This window comes from Neophocaena asiaeorientalis, unplaced genomic scaffold (assembly GCF_003031525.2).
Source record: "Neophocaena asiaeorientalis asiaeorientalis breed wild unplaced genomic scaffold, Neophocaena_asiaeorientalis_V1.1 scaffold361, whole genome shotgun sequence".
Classification (NCBI taxonomy): domain Eukaryota; kingdom Metazoa; phylum Chordata; class Mammalia; order Artiodactyla; family Phocoenidae; genus Neophocaena; species Neophocaena asiaeorientalis.
Window position 1 is genome coordinate 430,439 of NW_020175290.1, and position 17,086 is coordinate 447,524.

General features: G+C 37.3%; 1 protein-coding gene across 1 annotated transcript in view; it reads left to right on the forward strand.

Moving 5' to 3' along the window:
* The window catches only part of LOC112413489 (ferritin heavy chain-like), a 54,948-nt gene extending 41,017 nt beyond the window's left edge, over window positions 1–13,931 (forward strand). The window contains 2 exon segments of the mRNA XM_024765450.1: window positions 13,095–13,210; window positions 13,282–13,931. Of these exon segments, the coding sequence (XP_024621218.1) occupies window positions 13,095–13,210; window positions 13,282–13,931 (766 nt within the window).
* The last annotated feature ends 3,155 nt before the right edge of the window (window positions 13,932–17,086 follow it).

The window sequence follows — 17,086 nt, forward strand, 5'->3', positions numbered from 1 at the left end:
ACACACACACACACACACACACACACACAATCTATAAGAACAAAAGAAAGTGGCCTCGTAGAATGAATTTGGGAGTCTTCCGCCCTCTGCTATATTTTCGAAGAGTTTGAGAAGGATAGGTGTTAGCTCTTCTCTAAATGTTTGACAGAATTCACCTGTGAAGCCATCTGGTCCTGGGCTTTTGTTTTTTGAATATTTTTAATTACAGTTTCAATTTCAGTGCTTGGGATTGGTCTATGTTAAAAAAAAGAACAAAAGAAAGAAAAATACATATATACATATTTTTACCAAAGAAGATATACAGATGGCAATTAAGTACATGAAAAGATGCTCAACATCATACGTCATTAGGGAGATACAAATAAAACCACAATGAGGTATCACTACACACCTATTCGAATAGCTAAAATCCAATAACTGACAAAACCAAATGCTGACGAAGTGCAACAGGAACATACATTCATTGCTACTGAGCATATAAAATGATACAGTTATTTGGGAAGACAGTTTGACAGTTTCCTACAGAGCTAAGCATAGTTTTACAATAGGATATAGCAATCATACTCCCCAGTTAATTGAAAACCTATGTTCACACAAAAGCCTATACCAAATGTTTATAGCAGCTTTTTTAATAATTGTCCTAAACTGGAAATAATCATATCATATTATCCTTCAACAGGTGAATGGATAAACAAACTTGGTATTCGAGATGATGGATAGATACTTCAGGTGATAAAAGGGAAGAAACTACAGATTCACACAACAACATGGATGAATCCTAAATGCATGTTGCTAAGTCAAAGATGCCAGATTCAGAAGTCTACATATTGTATGATGCCGTTTATTCAACATTCTGGAAAACACAAATTATAGGGATGGAAGACAAATCAGCATTTGTCAGAGGTTGGGAGTGAATGACTACAAAGGCCACTCACAGAGACTATTTTATGTTGATGAAACTGTACTGCATGGTACTAGGCATAAGATACATGACTACGCATTTGTCAAAACACATAGAATAGTACATCACAGGGTGAACTTTAATGTATGCAATTTTTAATCAGAGTATCCTGGATGTAATGCATACTGTGACAAATAAATTTAACTGTATTCCCAATATATGATAAAGCGGCACTGAAGGGTGTGGAGAAAAAGGAACTGACCTAAGTGACTTTAGAAAATGATGTTTTGATTGGTAAATATGACCAGGCGCAAAAATAACTGTACATAAACATAATTTTAGTTGGTAAGTTTGTTTCTCACAGGAATACAGTTGAGAAAACTGAAAACATATTTACACTAGTGTAGAACAAATAAGTAAATAAATGGTAAACAATTTGAGTCAGGTTTCTCACTGTCAGTAAAAGAAGTTACAAATAAGCAAGGGGCAAAAGCTGTAATGAACCATGTGATACTGGATTAGAGTCTTAGACATTAGTATGAACTCATGTTTAGTTTAATAGGTATAGAGATAGATACCTATAGAAATGATTATAGATATGTGTGTATATATTGGTTAATATACATGCGTATATTTCATAACTGCGGAGAGACTAGAAACAATGACACTAAGTAGCAACAAACACATCTAGCATCCAGGCCTTAGTTTCTACACATGGTTCTCCAAAATAACAAAAACCAGACATCCTTGGAGAAATGACTAATTCTAGGCCTGGGGCAATGAAAACACAAGATGAGCCTGGAGCATTATGTAGTGCCAGGTAATAAGGCTGCACTCAAAAATCAAAAGGATAGAGGCAGATCAAAGGGACACAAGAGCTCAACTGAAGGAGCACCTGATGGCCTAAGCTGGAACAATTTGAGTAATAAAATTAATTAAACTTTAAAGTTATAGAGAAATATAAAATAAATATTCATGAGTCCATGCTGATATAAATAACTGAACATACAGATAAATGGGGAAGAAGGTACAAATCTTTCTTACAAAGAATTTCAAATAACATATGTAAATACTCTTCCCTCCAGGAGATGGGGCTTAAACTCCCTCTTAGGGGTATTGGCTGGATTCCAAAAGATAGATTATGGAAAGGGAACAATAGTAACTTCACAGTGAGAAATCTGGCAGACCTCACCTTAACCAAGTGATCAAGGTTAACATCACCAGTAATAAGTCATTACTGACACAAGGTGATGAGAAAGACATTTCACCTCTATGGTAATCTTCCCCCAAACCCAAAAAACCCTGGTCTGTCTAATCATGAAAAAGACACCAAACAAACCCAAATTCAGGGCCATTCTACAAAAGCCTGGCCAGTACTTCTCAAAACTATAAAGGTCATGGGAAAGAAGGAAAGGCTGGGAACCTGTCAGAGACCATAGAAGAGAGATTATAACTAAATTCAATGTGATATATTTGATTAGATCCTAGAACAGAAAAAAGACATAATTGTAAAAAAAAAATCGATAAATCTGAATAAAGTCTGGAGTTTAGCTAAAAGTAATGCATCACTGTCTTTTTAGTTTTAACATATGTACTATGTAAAATAGTAACATTAGAGTAAGACGGGTGAAGAGTACATGAGAACTCTCTGTACTATTTCTGCAACTGTTTGATAAACCTAATATTCTCAAAAAAAGGTTTAGTTTTTTTTTAAGTGCATAGTTGCATTTCATTATGATGAATCAACACAGAATAGCTATTAAGCATAGTAGAAACTGTAGCTCCTGTAAAATGCAGATTTGCAGATCCCCCTCTCTCCATATAAATTGTATCAGAATTTTCTAGAAATGGAACCAAGAATCTGCATTTCATATAGCTATAGGTGAATCTTATGCACACCAAAATCTGAGGATTCCATTTCTAGAGCCCTGTGCCTTTTATAGTCCCAAAAGACTTTTAAAGGCTTTAAAAACCAAAGTAGTAATGGTATTATCCAAGGTAACCAAATTTGAAGAAAGTCAAAATTCAGCATATGAAAGATAGGTAAGGAAAGATAATATGTATATAACTGGTGGGCACATAGGATAACAGGGTCATGATAGCTTGGCAAGTGGATTCAAAGTATGGTAAGTATCCAAGTGGCAGTTGAAAGACTAAAAGTGGAAGCAACTTGCTTACTCAGACAACCCTTCCTGGGTTGAAGAAAAGTGATATTGCTATGGAGTGCAGAGAAATTACAACGGGTCTGTTCAATCAACAGGCAACAACTGCCTTAGTATGAAGTGATACTACTCCAAAAATGAATAGTGCAGTACTGACAACCAAAACCAACACCACCAAGCTAATAAACAAATGCTCAAGGAACCTGAAAGGCTCTGACTGGAGTATTATATAATGAACAGATGAACAAGGGAATGAGAATAAACTATGAAAATCAACGTGATGAAACTCACTGGTTAAATGAAGCCTAATTGGTCTCAAGTATGACATCCTATGTGCCTCTGCCTACCCTCAGTTGCCTACCACATTTACTGTGGTAGACTTCATGCTGGCTCAGGGCACCATTTTTGAGCCCCAACAGATTCAAGTAGTCCACAACCTTGCTGCCTCCTCCACCCACACAGCATATGCCAGCCCTCCTCTGATACCCAATCACATTCCCTCTGAATGAACCCACTTCGGCATTCTTCTGCCTGCATCAGCCAGCCCTCACTCATGTTTACCATTTATGATGGTTAATTTTACATGTAAACTTAGGCTACGGTGCCTGGTTGTTTGGTCTAGAAGCTGCTGTGCAGGTATATTTTAGATGTGATTAACTTGTAAATCAGTAGACTTTGAGAAAAGCAGATGATCCCTCCATAGTGTGCTGGACATCATCCAATCAGTTGAAGGCCTTAAGAATAAAGACTGAAGTCCTCCCTTGAATAAAGAACTATGCCTCCAGACTAGAAATTCTAGAATTCTAGAATTCTAGAATAGAAATTCTGTCTGAGTTTCTAGCTTTTGGACTCAAGACTGCAACATGAACGTTTACCTTAATTTCCAACCTGCTGACCTACCCTGCAGATTTCTGACTTGCCAAGCCCCACAATCACATAAACCAAAGCCAATAGCCAATTCCTTAAAAGAAATCACCCCTCCCCACATATATACATTTGATCCTTGGACAACATGGGGGTTAGGGTGCAGTTAAAAACTGCATAATCCGGTTCTGCATCCGCAGATTCAACCAACCATGAATCGTGTAGCACTGCAGTATTTACTGAAAAATATCCGTGTATAAGTGGACCCACACAGTTCAAACCCATATTGTTCAAGGGTCAACCGCAATAGGATGTTTTACCCTTTTATATAAAATATAATAACCTATTATATATCCAATCCTATCCAATATAATATAAATATCTTATTAGGTCTGTTTCTCTGGAGAACCCTAGATAATACACTATTCTGATCATTTTTCTACCAGTAACACTGTAACCATCTTCTCTTATAATGAAATACACTGCAGCTATTTTGCCATTGCTACACCCAATGACATTTTTTCTTAGTAAGGTATGATACTTAGGTAAGTTATAATCAATATATAGACTTAGAGATTCCCATTTTGTTCTTTGAACCAATTAGCATAGAATCAACATTCCATATCCTGGCTGAGTATCAGAATCACTTGTGGCACTTCTTAAAAGTAGAGTTGATCCTTGAACCACAGGGACTTGAACTGGGTGGGTTCACTTAATCTACAGTACTACTCATTCTGGGGTTGACTGAATCTGAAGATGTTCAACCATAGATACGGAAGGCCGATTGTAAAGTCATACCTGAACTTTCGACTGTGTGAGGGTCCCCACCCCTAACCCCAAAGTTGTTCAAGGGTCAACTGTACATATGCCAGAGTTCAACCCCGAACTTGCTGAATCAGAATTTCCTCAACTGATTTTGATTCACAGCCAACGGCTGAAATCCCTGGGCATAAAATCATTTGACCACAGTATCTGCAACAGGATCTAGTCCAAGGTCACTTTTTTTTTTTTTTTTTTTTTTCCTCAATCCACGGGCCTCTCACTGTTGTGGCCTCTCCCGTTGCGGAGCACAGGCTCCAGACGCGCAGGCTCAGCGGCCATGGCTCACGGGCCCAGCCGCTCCGCGGCATGTGGGATCTTCCCGGACCGGGGCACGAACCCGTGTCCCCTGCATCGTCAGGCGGACTCTCAACCACTGCGCCACCAGGGAAGTCCCAAGGTCACTTTTTTAAATAGAGAACTTGAGGTTAAGGGAGAATAAATTACTTATTCAAATTCCCAAAAAGGGTAAGAATGAACAGTATCAGGCTGCTATTTTTTTCATATTTCTATAAAGTACCTTTTATTTTCTTATATAGACATTTCCAGAAAAAACATAACAAGTGGCATTCCAATCACTCAGTGCACACAGTTATGCATATCTTATCATCTGATCCACAGCTCCAGTTCACTAATATAGATAGATTATAATATTTAGGAAATAAAAAGAGGCAGCTCTATTTTATAAGGTAGTTCATGCCATGTACACATGAAATTATCTGGTATATAGTTAGAAGACCTCGTAAACAGCTAAAATCTTGTTTATTAATTGTGTTGTAATAAAACTTTGAGGACATGTAAATGATATTATGTTATGTCTGATGATTTAATCAAAGAAGGGTGACCTCACTTTCCGAGTGATGGAACTTCGGTAGATGCATTCAAAGAGCTAACATAAATCTTAGCTTATTTTCTAGTAGCTAGCAAAAAACTTCCAAAATCACTTCATATTGTGGATATGAAAACACAAAATAATCAATAACCTCAGTTTTCCACTAACGCTGACTTCTAATACTCCATGGCTTCTAATACAATATTTGTATTTTTTAAAGAATTAAAAATTGACAGAGTATATACATACACAATCAGCTAAGATGCATGTTTCCACTAATGTCTACTTTACCTAACTAACGTCCAATAATGGAAGGGTAGGCAAAAATATTCAATATTATTATTTTTAAATTATACCACTCTAACCCTAATTATAAAATACAGAATACTATTCTATATTAATAATCATATCTCTTTATAATAATTTACTACATATATATTCATACTACAATCCACATTAAGGTACAAATTTTAGCGAACATTAACATTAGTGATCAAAGCCCAATATGTACGTACAAATGTGTGCACTCCATACATACATATACACAACATGGTTTTCTAAGATGTCAATGAACATATCACAAAATGTGAATTGAGATGTTATTTTGTAGAGAGTTCTAATATTATATTATTACCTGTTTTCTCTTGTTCATTTGACCCAACAGCATTCTTTTGCAAGAAGATAGGCTGAGGGATGCTCTACATCATCCAGCTATGAAACAGAGTTTTATAAACCCAAGTGTCCCATAGAGACATTTACTCCAATGAACTGGTATAATTCAAAATGTAATCTAACCAAACATGCTTAAGAGTCTGGCTAGGAGAAGCAATACCATGGTTTATAAAATAGTGTCTCTGGAAAGAAAAGGAAGTGGACTCTTGGTTGTGCATAAAATCTTGTTAATCCTATTTCCATTTCCCCCTCCTACATTTGTAACAACTGAATAAACTGATTATGTTTTTTTTATCTTGTAGCTGTAATCTCTGTAGACAGACTAATTAAATACTTACATTGATGTGATCAATATAGTTATCAATCAATAATGCTCCAGGAATTGATTTTTATAATTTGAGGAATTCTGCACCTTGATTCATTTATATGCTATTGTCTTTTTTCTAAAAATTAGGGATTGTTAATGTGGAAAATAAAAAAAAAAGAATTAAGAGGGAAGGGCCATGTAAGGAAAATTGCAGTTCTCTACAGCATAATTGAGGAATACATGTGATTAAGGAAAAAGTGATGATTTAGGGGGGGATAAAAGCATGGATAATTGATATAGAACTCGTGAAATAGGGAAGCAATTGTAAATAGATTACTGTGGACATGGAACTGACATTTCCAGTTATTACTACTGTTGTCTTGTCCTTGAAAGTTAAGATCTGAGGAATGTTCAGCAATGTTTCCATAGCTGCACGTATAAGAAAATAATATTCCTGCCAGCAGAAGCTGCTCTAGTACAGCTTTCCCCTTCTACTCCAGGCCACGGACTCTACCACACAGACACTCAAAGGCAAGAGTGTTATCCCTTAAAATCCTGTCAGTAGTTCTCTTCACCTCAATTCCCAGTTCCAACAGCCTCTTCCCTTTTTAATGGGCTGCCTTTGGCCTCACCTTCCTTCCCAAATCCAGCAGTTACTCCACAACAGATCTGCATTGCACGTCCTGTAAAGGAATGCGAGATTTTGTCTTGGCATTCAGTCTCTCTTCCAAGACACACACACACACACAGACACACACACACATATATAATGTATAAGTTCATATTACTGCCAATGGTTTCAAAGAATCAGCACTTTTCTGGCAGAAGAAAATCAAGGGATTACATTACTAATGGAGAATTGAGTCATACAGCTGACAGTATTTGGCAGATTATTAATGAGCCTTTAATCATGGGTTGTTTGTCATGTATGAAATCAGAACTTAAAAGCACCATCTACATTAGCAAAAGCAGGTTGATAATCTTTCTATTTAAAGAATATATGCTAATATTTTAATTCACTTTATAATAAATGAGATTTAAAATCATTTGGGCAGAAAGTTACTAAATATCAGATATCTCCTAGAAATTTGAAACTCTAAATAGGTTTAACTGACCTTAGCTATTCAGATATATTTGGAAAATGGCAAAAGACTTTAAGAAAATAAGTCAAAAGGACATTGTTTATTTTTCATGTATGAACTGAAATATAAAAAGCTCAGAGGAAAAGTAATAAATGTGAATAATACACAGGAAACACTTTACAAAACATTTACTTTGGAAATTGTGCTTTTCGCTGAGTTTAATAGTGGTTGGTTGAGGTCATTATCATATTTTTATAAAAAAGGAAATCAGCAAATAAGTCATTGAGAATATGGTATAAAAGTTTAGAAAATTAAAATGTGAGAGCACATTACTCATGTCAAATTATGAAGAATAATGATTACATTCAATATAAGCTTATTAACACATTGGGTTAATAGTATAGTAAGGTATGGAATCATAAGGAACATTTTATAAGGATTTTGCATTTTTTTCCTAACTTGTTTGGAAAAACTTACACTTGATTTTAGTGAAACAAAGTATCTACACCTTCAACCAAGACATTCTGGATTTGTAGGTTGACTAACACCATTCCACCAAAAATATTTTCCCTAAACCTAATTGCTATGTAGGAAAAGGTATGAGAACGTCTGTAGCAATTTCTGTATCTGTGACAATAGTAGTAAAGATTTCAAACAAAATATTATTGAATATATATGAATATTTCAATATATATATATACATATTCTATTATCAACTCATTAGCATCTAATTTTACATTCATCACATATACATTCTGTCAGTGAACATAGTGAACTGAAACAGACTCTAGGGCCCATGAGATTTAAGTCAACGCCTGTTGCAATCATTCAGCATTTAGCACAAAGCTGGAATATATTAGGTCCTAAATAGTTATTGACTAGATATATGGTGTGTCCATGCCATTCGAACTCAGTGTCCTCTACCTGTATTTGTGAATTCCATGGATCTGTTCTTGTGTTTACATCCAAATGAAAAATTACTAGAAGCATTTTCAGAATTATCTTGATCTGTCTATAGCTCAATGCAGCAGCACAAACTCACTGTCCATGCCTGCGTGTGTGTTTTGAATCACACTGAGTGTGACTGCTGCTAGGCTGGCATGTTCTAGTGTAAAAAGGACGACTGTCGCATGTCCACCCTTATAGTCACATTTTACCAGCTGCAAACACTAAACTTTCCTTTTAAAGTGATGACTGGGAAGTGAAAAATAGTTTCATAGAATGAAACTCAAAGGGAAGAGTGTTATCCCTTAAAATTCTGTCAGTAGCTCTCTTGTCCCTCAATTCCCAGTTTGAACAGCCTCTTCAGTTATTGAAGTTACTGAGACTTTTAATGGTATTTCATGAAATCAACAAACTGCATCAGAATTACTTTTCACAAACTAATAAAAAAGAACATGGACAGACAATATTTGAATGATGACTTCCACTACCTGAAAGCAGAAGTACATTATGAATCATCATATGAGCTAAAGTATGTCATGTCTTCAGTAAAGAAGGGTGGTAGAGAACTGAGATGTTTCATGGATATCGGGGCACAGGCATGGCACATTCAAAAGGAAACTTGCATCTCGTCAACTAGTATGTTCTCAGTGAGAAGCGGCTTTGTTTAAGACAAAAAGCATAATCTGATGCATAATTGGAATTTCTTAATTTTAATTTTAATAGTTTTATAGTTGTATTTGCATATATTTACAAATTGTTAGGTTTACAGTTATAAAAGCATACCAATTTCTATGCCCGGTTTTATGTTTATGCATATTAAAGTAAAATTATAATAGTAATTTATCACCATTGGGTGTCTTTGATTTTGTTTCCTTCTAAAGGAAACAGTTTAAATATATATTCAACATCTACTCCCACTCATTTTTTTAATTTGGAGAAATAATGAGACTAAAGCTTTTAATAGGCCACTCAATATTTTAATTTATATTTTTGAGCCCCTACTATGTGAAATTTAGCAGCACAAGTTGAACAGTCTTTGCTCTAAAGGAGTTCATGGTCCAACCAAACTTCCCAAACTACCTAGAGAGGAATCCAGTTCAGAGTGTCACTCTCTGCTATTTACAAGCTCTGTGTTTGATCATGTTACATACTTTAATTCACAATTTCTTTATCTGTAAAATATGGGTAATAATAATCAAATTTAATCCAGTATCTGTAATAATGAGGTAATGCAGAGTGAACAGCCCAGAGATATATAATATTGATGCATCACTTTTCACTACCTCTCATTAAATGATTTATTTATACATATGTATATACACACACACACACACACAACACAGAAAGTGAGATAAGCCACCAACTGCTGCTACTTATGGCCTACTTCCTTAAGATTATACCATTGATCCTACTTCATGTATTAATTTTCAAAGAAGGAATTATATGAAACATTTACTAGCACTTAGCTACAAAAGAAATACAAATATGAGGAGTTTATAGAACAAGTTTTTATGTTAGTACCTATAAAATACCTGTCATATAATAGGTGCTCAATAGAAATATACTGAATGAATGAATGAGAGCTAATCATTGACATGGAGTCAGAACTTACTGTCTAATATCAGTTGTGTAACTGTTTAACATTTTTAAATTCATGAAGGAAACTGAAAGTCAAAACAGATTATAGCATGAGAATTTTTATTTGTTGACTCTGAATTTATCATGAATAATACTGTGATAGCTAATTTTTATATGTCAACTTGAAAGGGCCAGGGGGTACCCAGATATTTAGTCAAATATTATTGTTTGTGCCTGAAAGGGTGTTTTTCCATGAGATTAACATTTGAAATAGTAGACTAAGTAAAGCAGATTGCTTTCCTTAAAGTCGATGAGCCTCATACAATCATTTGAAGGCCTGAATAAAATTAAAATGCTGACCTTCCTCTGAGTAAGAGGGAACTCCTCTTGCCTGACTGCCTTGGAGCAGGGACATTGTTTTTTCCTGCCTTCAACTTGAATTTCCTGGGTCTTGAGCCTCGTGGCCTTTGGACTGGACTTACACCATGGACTCTCCTGGGTCTCAAGTATGGCAACTGCAGATTTTGAGACTTGTCAGCCTCCATAATCACGTGAGCCAATTCCTTATTTTATATAATATACAAATATATCTTCTATTGGTTCTGTTTTTCTGGAGAATCCTAACATAATACCAACACTGCCCACAAACATTTCAAAGAAACCTTCATCCTACAGTCCTATATTGATATTTTAAAAGACATTATCTTAGCACAGACCAAGTTATAAATTATAAAATTTGATTATCAAAATTTTTTAAATTGGGGGGCTTCCCTGGTGGCACAGTGGTTAAGAAACCGCCTGCCAATGCAGGGAACATGAGTTCGAGCCCTGGTCCGGGAAGATCCTACATGCCGCGGAGCAACTAAGCCCATGTGCCACAACTACTGAGCCTGCATGCCACAACTACTGAAGCCCACACACCTAGAGCCCGTGCTCCGTAACAAGAGAAGCCACTGCAATGAGAAGCCCACACACTGCAACAAAGAGTAGCTCCCACTCGCTGCAACTAGAGAAAGCCCGTGTCCAACAAAGACCCAATGCAGCCAAAAATTTAAAAATAAAATAAATTTAAAAAATAAAATTTTAAATTTTTCTAAAAACATGATATGCCCTGAAGTTTTTTCATTCTGTGTTTGTATTTAGCTTTACATTCCTCATTAAAGAAAAACTGGATGCAATGTTTTTGTTTATACATATGTATATTTCCTTCATGGAAATTTGAGGTTCCAGTTCATGCTAGTTTATTGATTTCCCTTAAAAAAGTTAGATTTTAAACCTTAGGTTTCTCTTAGTTATAACATGTATTTTAACATTATCTTCTAACCTAGGAAGTAATGATGAGGGATAAAACATCTGAGAAACACCATTATCACCCCTTAGTACACATATAACCATTCAATAGTATTATTTTAATTTTTGAAGAGTAAAGTTGTCCAGATAAATTATTAAATAATTTTGGGACATAATGAGAAAATGTTCTACAAAATCAAGATTTCTTCTATTTAAATAGATTCTTCCAGCGAAGTCTACAATGGACTCTTCCAAGGAAATTTTTGAAAGATTGCAATTATATTATTATTATATTAAGACTAAACACTGGTGTTAAGCAAACATAGAATACAATGAGAAACTGATCATGTAGTTCTTTTCCAACTCTAATGTATGATTCTATTATTAAAATCAACTTATCAAATAGACATTGTTATTATTCTATTTCTTTACAGACTCATTAAATGCCTCTAAAATTGCTTAGATACGTTTACAATGTGGCAGTTGATATTTGATCCTTTGCTTCCTTCATAAACAATAATTATAGCATAGCATGAGCTTTCAAAGAGAAATAAAGAGACCCCCCCAAAAAAGTACATTAGTCAAAGCCATGGTAATACACTGTGTATCTCCAGAGTCAAACAATGACACATATTTGGAGTACTGTATATAAATGGCTGTTGAATTAATGTTGAATTAATTAATTATAAATACCTAGATTGGTCTTATGTCTTCCACTATAATATCCTTAACTTCTAAGAAAATGTTGACTTTTTAATATCATATACATGTGTAATATTTTATACGTATTTACTTGAGACAATAAAGGGAGAAAACAGCAGTTTTTTGTTTTGTTTTGTTCTGGTCTGCTTCTCCACTAGAATACAAACCTCACGGGAACAGACTTTGTCTCTCTTTGTTACTAATATATGCCCAAATCCCACACCAGTGCCTGGGCCATATTAAGTAATCAATAAATGTTTATTGTATGAATGAATGAAAGATAATTTGAGATCAATGGTATTTCCTACCACTGTGGCTCATTCCATACAACATAGTTGAGGGGTTAAAAAAAATGCTTGCTGAGTGGCAGTGAAAGGACAAATGAGGTTGGAAGGGACAAATACATCCACACAGTTAAGTTCTTTCTCTATGAATGCATCTAAGCCTTTTGTTTTCTGACGAAGAAAAGAGAAGTCTGCACTTACCCAAGAGGAAGGAAATTGGTAAATCAGGTGAAAGGGGCTGTGTTTCTAGGACTGTGCTGGAAAATTAAGAGATGAGAGAAAACAAAGGGAGCGAAGACAAGGTTCAAAACGAGTGAAAGCTGGAGAGGTGGCAAGATTCACTGAGACTTTGGAGGTGGTGCTCTGCTGTCAGACAAGTGTGAACGTGACCAGAAAAAGAAAAAGAAAAGTGGAGATCACTGGAGTTAATAAGGTCCAGGAACCCAGTGAAGAGGCTATCAGAAGTGTCATTAGTATGGGTGTTGAAGTCACTGAGGAGAGCTAACTTCAAATAGAGCTCTGTGATAGTAAATACAATCAATGATACCACAAAAGAACTGTTTAATGAAAGAACCACATTAAGGCATTATTCAAATAAGAATCACTTGATTAACTCAAAACGGTTGCGCTTATATTCATGAATAACATTTTAAAAGATTAGGCCAGAAGCTCAGCGCAGTCGGCCTGCCTCACCCAGGCCTGGATGTAACCTGGGACACAGCGTTCGCGCCCCGCACTCCGTGCACATCCACCCTCCCAATCCCGCCCCCCCGTAACGGAACCGGAACCTCCTTTCCCTCCTCCCAAACCCGGGTAATGGACCCGCCTTCCGGTCCATCCCAGAGTGGCTGCCCTCTTCGACCACATGGGAGCGCTCCGAGGCAGCTACCGCAGGCCCCGCGGCTTCACCTTCACCTTGGCTTTCAACTTTCACGCCCGCCACACTGCCGGCGCCGCCCTCGCAGGTGCGCCAGAACTACCACCCCGACTGCGAGGCCGCCATCAACAGCCATTTCACCCTGGAGCTCCACACCTCCTTCGTGTGCCTGGCTGCGGCCTTTTACCTTGACCACGACGATGTGGCCTTGAAGCACTTCACCCGGTTCTTCCTGCGCTGCTCCCACGAGCACAGCGGGCGGGCCCAGGGCCTGATGCGCCTGCAGAACCAGCGCGGGGGCCGCCTCAACTTCCAAGACATCAGGAAGCCAGGCAGTGACAAGTGAAAGAGCGGCTTCAAGGACATGAAGTGCGCCTTGTTCCTGGAGAAGCTCGTGAACCACAGCCTGCTCCACCTGCACCAGCTGGCCACCGACAAGACCGACCCCCACCTGCGCCACTTCCTGGCAATTCACGACCTCAGCCAGCAGGTGGCGTTCATCAGAGAGCTGGAGGGTCATGTCACCACCCTGAGCATGATGGGGGCCCCGGACGTCGACCTGGCAGGGTACCTCTTTGACAAGCTCACCCTGGGCGACAGCGACAAGAAGAACTGAGCCTGGACTGTACTTCCCCAGAGCCACGGGGTGACCAGAGCCCTGGTCACCGTGCCTGCCATGCAGACGGCAATAGTGCCCTTGCAGAAGAAGTTCACTTAAGTTTTTTTGGTTTTTTTTTTTTTTTTGCAACAAGTGCAGGACTCTCTTTTCCTGGACTTTATCACGTAAGTTTTTTTCTTCCAGTTTTTCCGTTTCTTCCAATAAAGTTATTGGTTCATAAATAAATAAAGGTCTCTGGTTGATTCATGTGGGCAAATCTCTCATTTTTTAAGTTTTAAAACAGGTATCCAGGAGTTTCTGAACACAGCCATACCCCAACCATATGCAGCTCAAGATCTCCACAGTGGGAGGGAGAAGGTGTTCCATAGGGTCCTGGAAAACACAAAATCAGTCTTCCCCTCATAAATAATGTGGGTATATGGGGGTAGACTGGGGTGGGGTGGAGTGAGGTAGGGGTCCCTGGTGAATGTGGGTGCATGTGCATAGTAAAAGTATAGAAACATTGCCTGAAAATCATGATTGCAGTTGCCTCTGGGGAACAAGTGAAGGGAATGGGATTGCGCAGGGATTAAAATAAAGGGCGCCTTCAGTTTCACCTGAAATGTTTATGTTCATTAATCATGCAAATACTATTGGTTAAGTATGAGTAGCAAGATGGGGGGTGGAGGGGTTTGGAAGATTGAATGGTGGAGTATCTCTTTGACAAGTTCACTCTGGGCAACAGTGATAATGGAAAAATGAGTGTTAGGCTGTCTTGCTCAGAAACACGGGGGTGACTTCCCATGGTCACCAATGCCTGGCATGCATGTTGTAATAACAAAACATCCACTTATATATGTTTTCTTTCCTTTGTATCGTATGTGTATATGCATGCGTGTGTGTGTGTGTGTGTGTGTATGTGTGTATTTTAATTCCAACCAGCAGCAGAGTTCATTTTGAATCTCTAGACTAGATTCTGAATGTTTGCTTATGAAGACGCCCTTTGTTGAAAAGCAGTTCGGCAATCACATTACTGGAAATGATATAGCTGCTTCCTAGACCTTTCCTGAGCCTGGCTGTATTTCTGCCCTTGGGTTTCATATATCCAACTTTGATTTAGTTTTTGTTATTTGCTACCAAGAGAACCTAAGCTAATATGTCTTATTATCAACACACTTTTTACCAGCCTCCACTGTATTTACAGTAGAGTAAAGAGCTCTTCTAGAGTAGTAAATGACATTTTTCTCTTTATCCCTACTACAGAGTCCCCTGAAAGGAAAAAGGATCAAGGGTGGAAGGGATCAAATAAGAACAATTTCCCGAATAGAAATACAGAATACTGAAGCCTGCTACTGTATGCATCTCTTCTCACCTAAAAGTGTTTTCCTCATAATTTACAGAATTTTAATTCCTTAGATCAGCCTTCCCAAGACTGTGTTCAGTATCAGCCAGTGCCTCAAAAACATGCACAAGTGTTCAGTGAAAAGCTTGTATTAATCAAATTAGCAGGATTTTTTGTTTTGTTTTTTCAGTTTTTGTTTACTCTAGGAATTTTATGTCTGATGTAAAAAATATACATTTTGAATGTATAACATGGGGATAAAATATTCAGTGTTTCCCAAACATTCTGATCATGGGATTCTTTTTCTACCAAATCTCACAGAACAGTATTCCAAAGAAAACAGCTTTGGAAACAACGTTAAAAGGTCCCACTGTGGGCTTCTCTGGTGGCGCAGCGGTTAAGTATCTGTCTGCCAATGCAGGGGACACGGGTTCGATCCGTGGTCTGGGAAGATCCCACATGCCGTGGAGCAACTAAGCCCACGTGCCACACTACTGAGCCTGTGCTCTACAGCCCACAAGCCACAACTACTGAAGCCTGTGCACCTAGAGCCTGTGCCCTGCAACAAGAGAAGCCACCGAAATGAAAAGCACCACAATGAAGAATAGCCCCCACTTGCCGCAACTAGAGAAAGCCCACATGCAGCAACAAAGACCCAACGCAGCCAAAAAATAAAATAAAAATTAAGTAAAAAAAAAAGGTCCCATCGTGTGTTGTTCCAGAAGCACATACCTGGTACCTAAACCTCATTCACTTTCACTTAGAGGTCATTATGAGAAACTGGAACCTTTGCTGTGAAGGTTTCAGCACAGTAAACTTTAGACAGTAAGTGTAATGCAGGGCCCTCACCATGAGAGTGGGTAGATATCACACACATCCATTTTGCTTCCTGATAGGTAACTCCCAACACTGTATTTTTCCATCTATTCTAATTTCTATTTCTAAATGAATGGCTTCTGGGAATGATAACATTGATATTTCTCTAGCACTTAAAGTCAAGAGAAAGTTTAAGGCTGCTAAGTAGTTTATATTCTTCACCTCCCTCTACCTATGTATTCATCTCACCAGCAGCAGAATTCTTCATTTATTTTCCAGACTAGATTGCTGAATTTTGGTCAGTAATACAACTTTTGGTCAAAAACAGTCTGTACCTGTATCTTTTTGAAAATAAGAAAATGACTGTTCCTCTCACCAAAGCATACTGAAATTTCTCAGAATTCAGACATTTAACTATAAGAAAAAAAATAAGGCATACATACTACAAAACATTATATTAATAAAGTCCAAGATTGTTAAATAAATATATAATAATGTGTTTAATGTGTACCATGTTTTTCCTCCAGTAGAGATGATCAACATTATTCACATCATTATTTGATTTTTGAATGAGCACCTTATTGCAATGCATTCCTCTTTCGGTTCAATGCAGGACTTACCAAGTTTCTCTCCAGCCCTAAAATACATGATGCAATTCTATAAATTGAAACTGCATTATTCCCAAACAATAGTGGGCATGAGACAATATCAAAAATCTTGCATATTTTTAAAATTTAAATGTGTTCCCACAACAACTCTTAGGTATCAATTCTCATGACACCTCCACTGAATTTGTTAAGGTGTCTATTTTATTCCCAGGCAGATTCAGCATAATACAAAACTATTATTTTCTCAATATGAGAAATATTCTATCACTTTAATACATGATTATATAAGGCTGGAAAATAAGAAGGTGATTAAAGTAAGCTTCTCAACAAGAATAGTATTTCAGTCTGGCCCATCTTATTAACCACAACTTTCATTTGTCTACTGTTTGGCTGATTAATTTGATTCA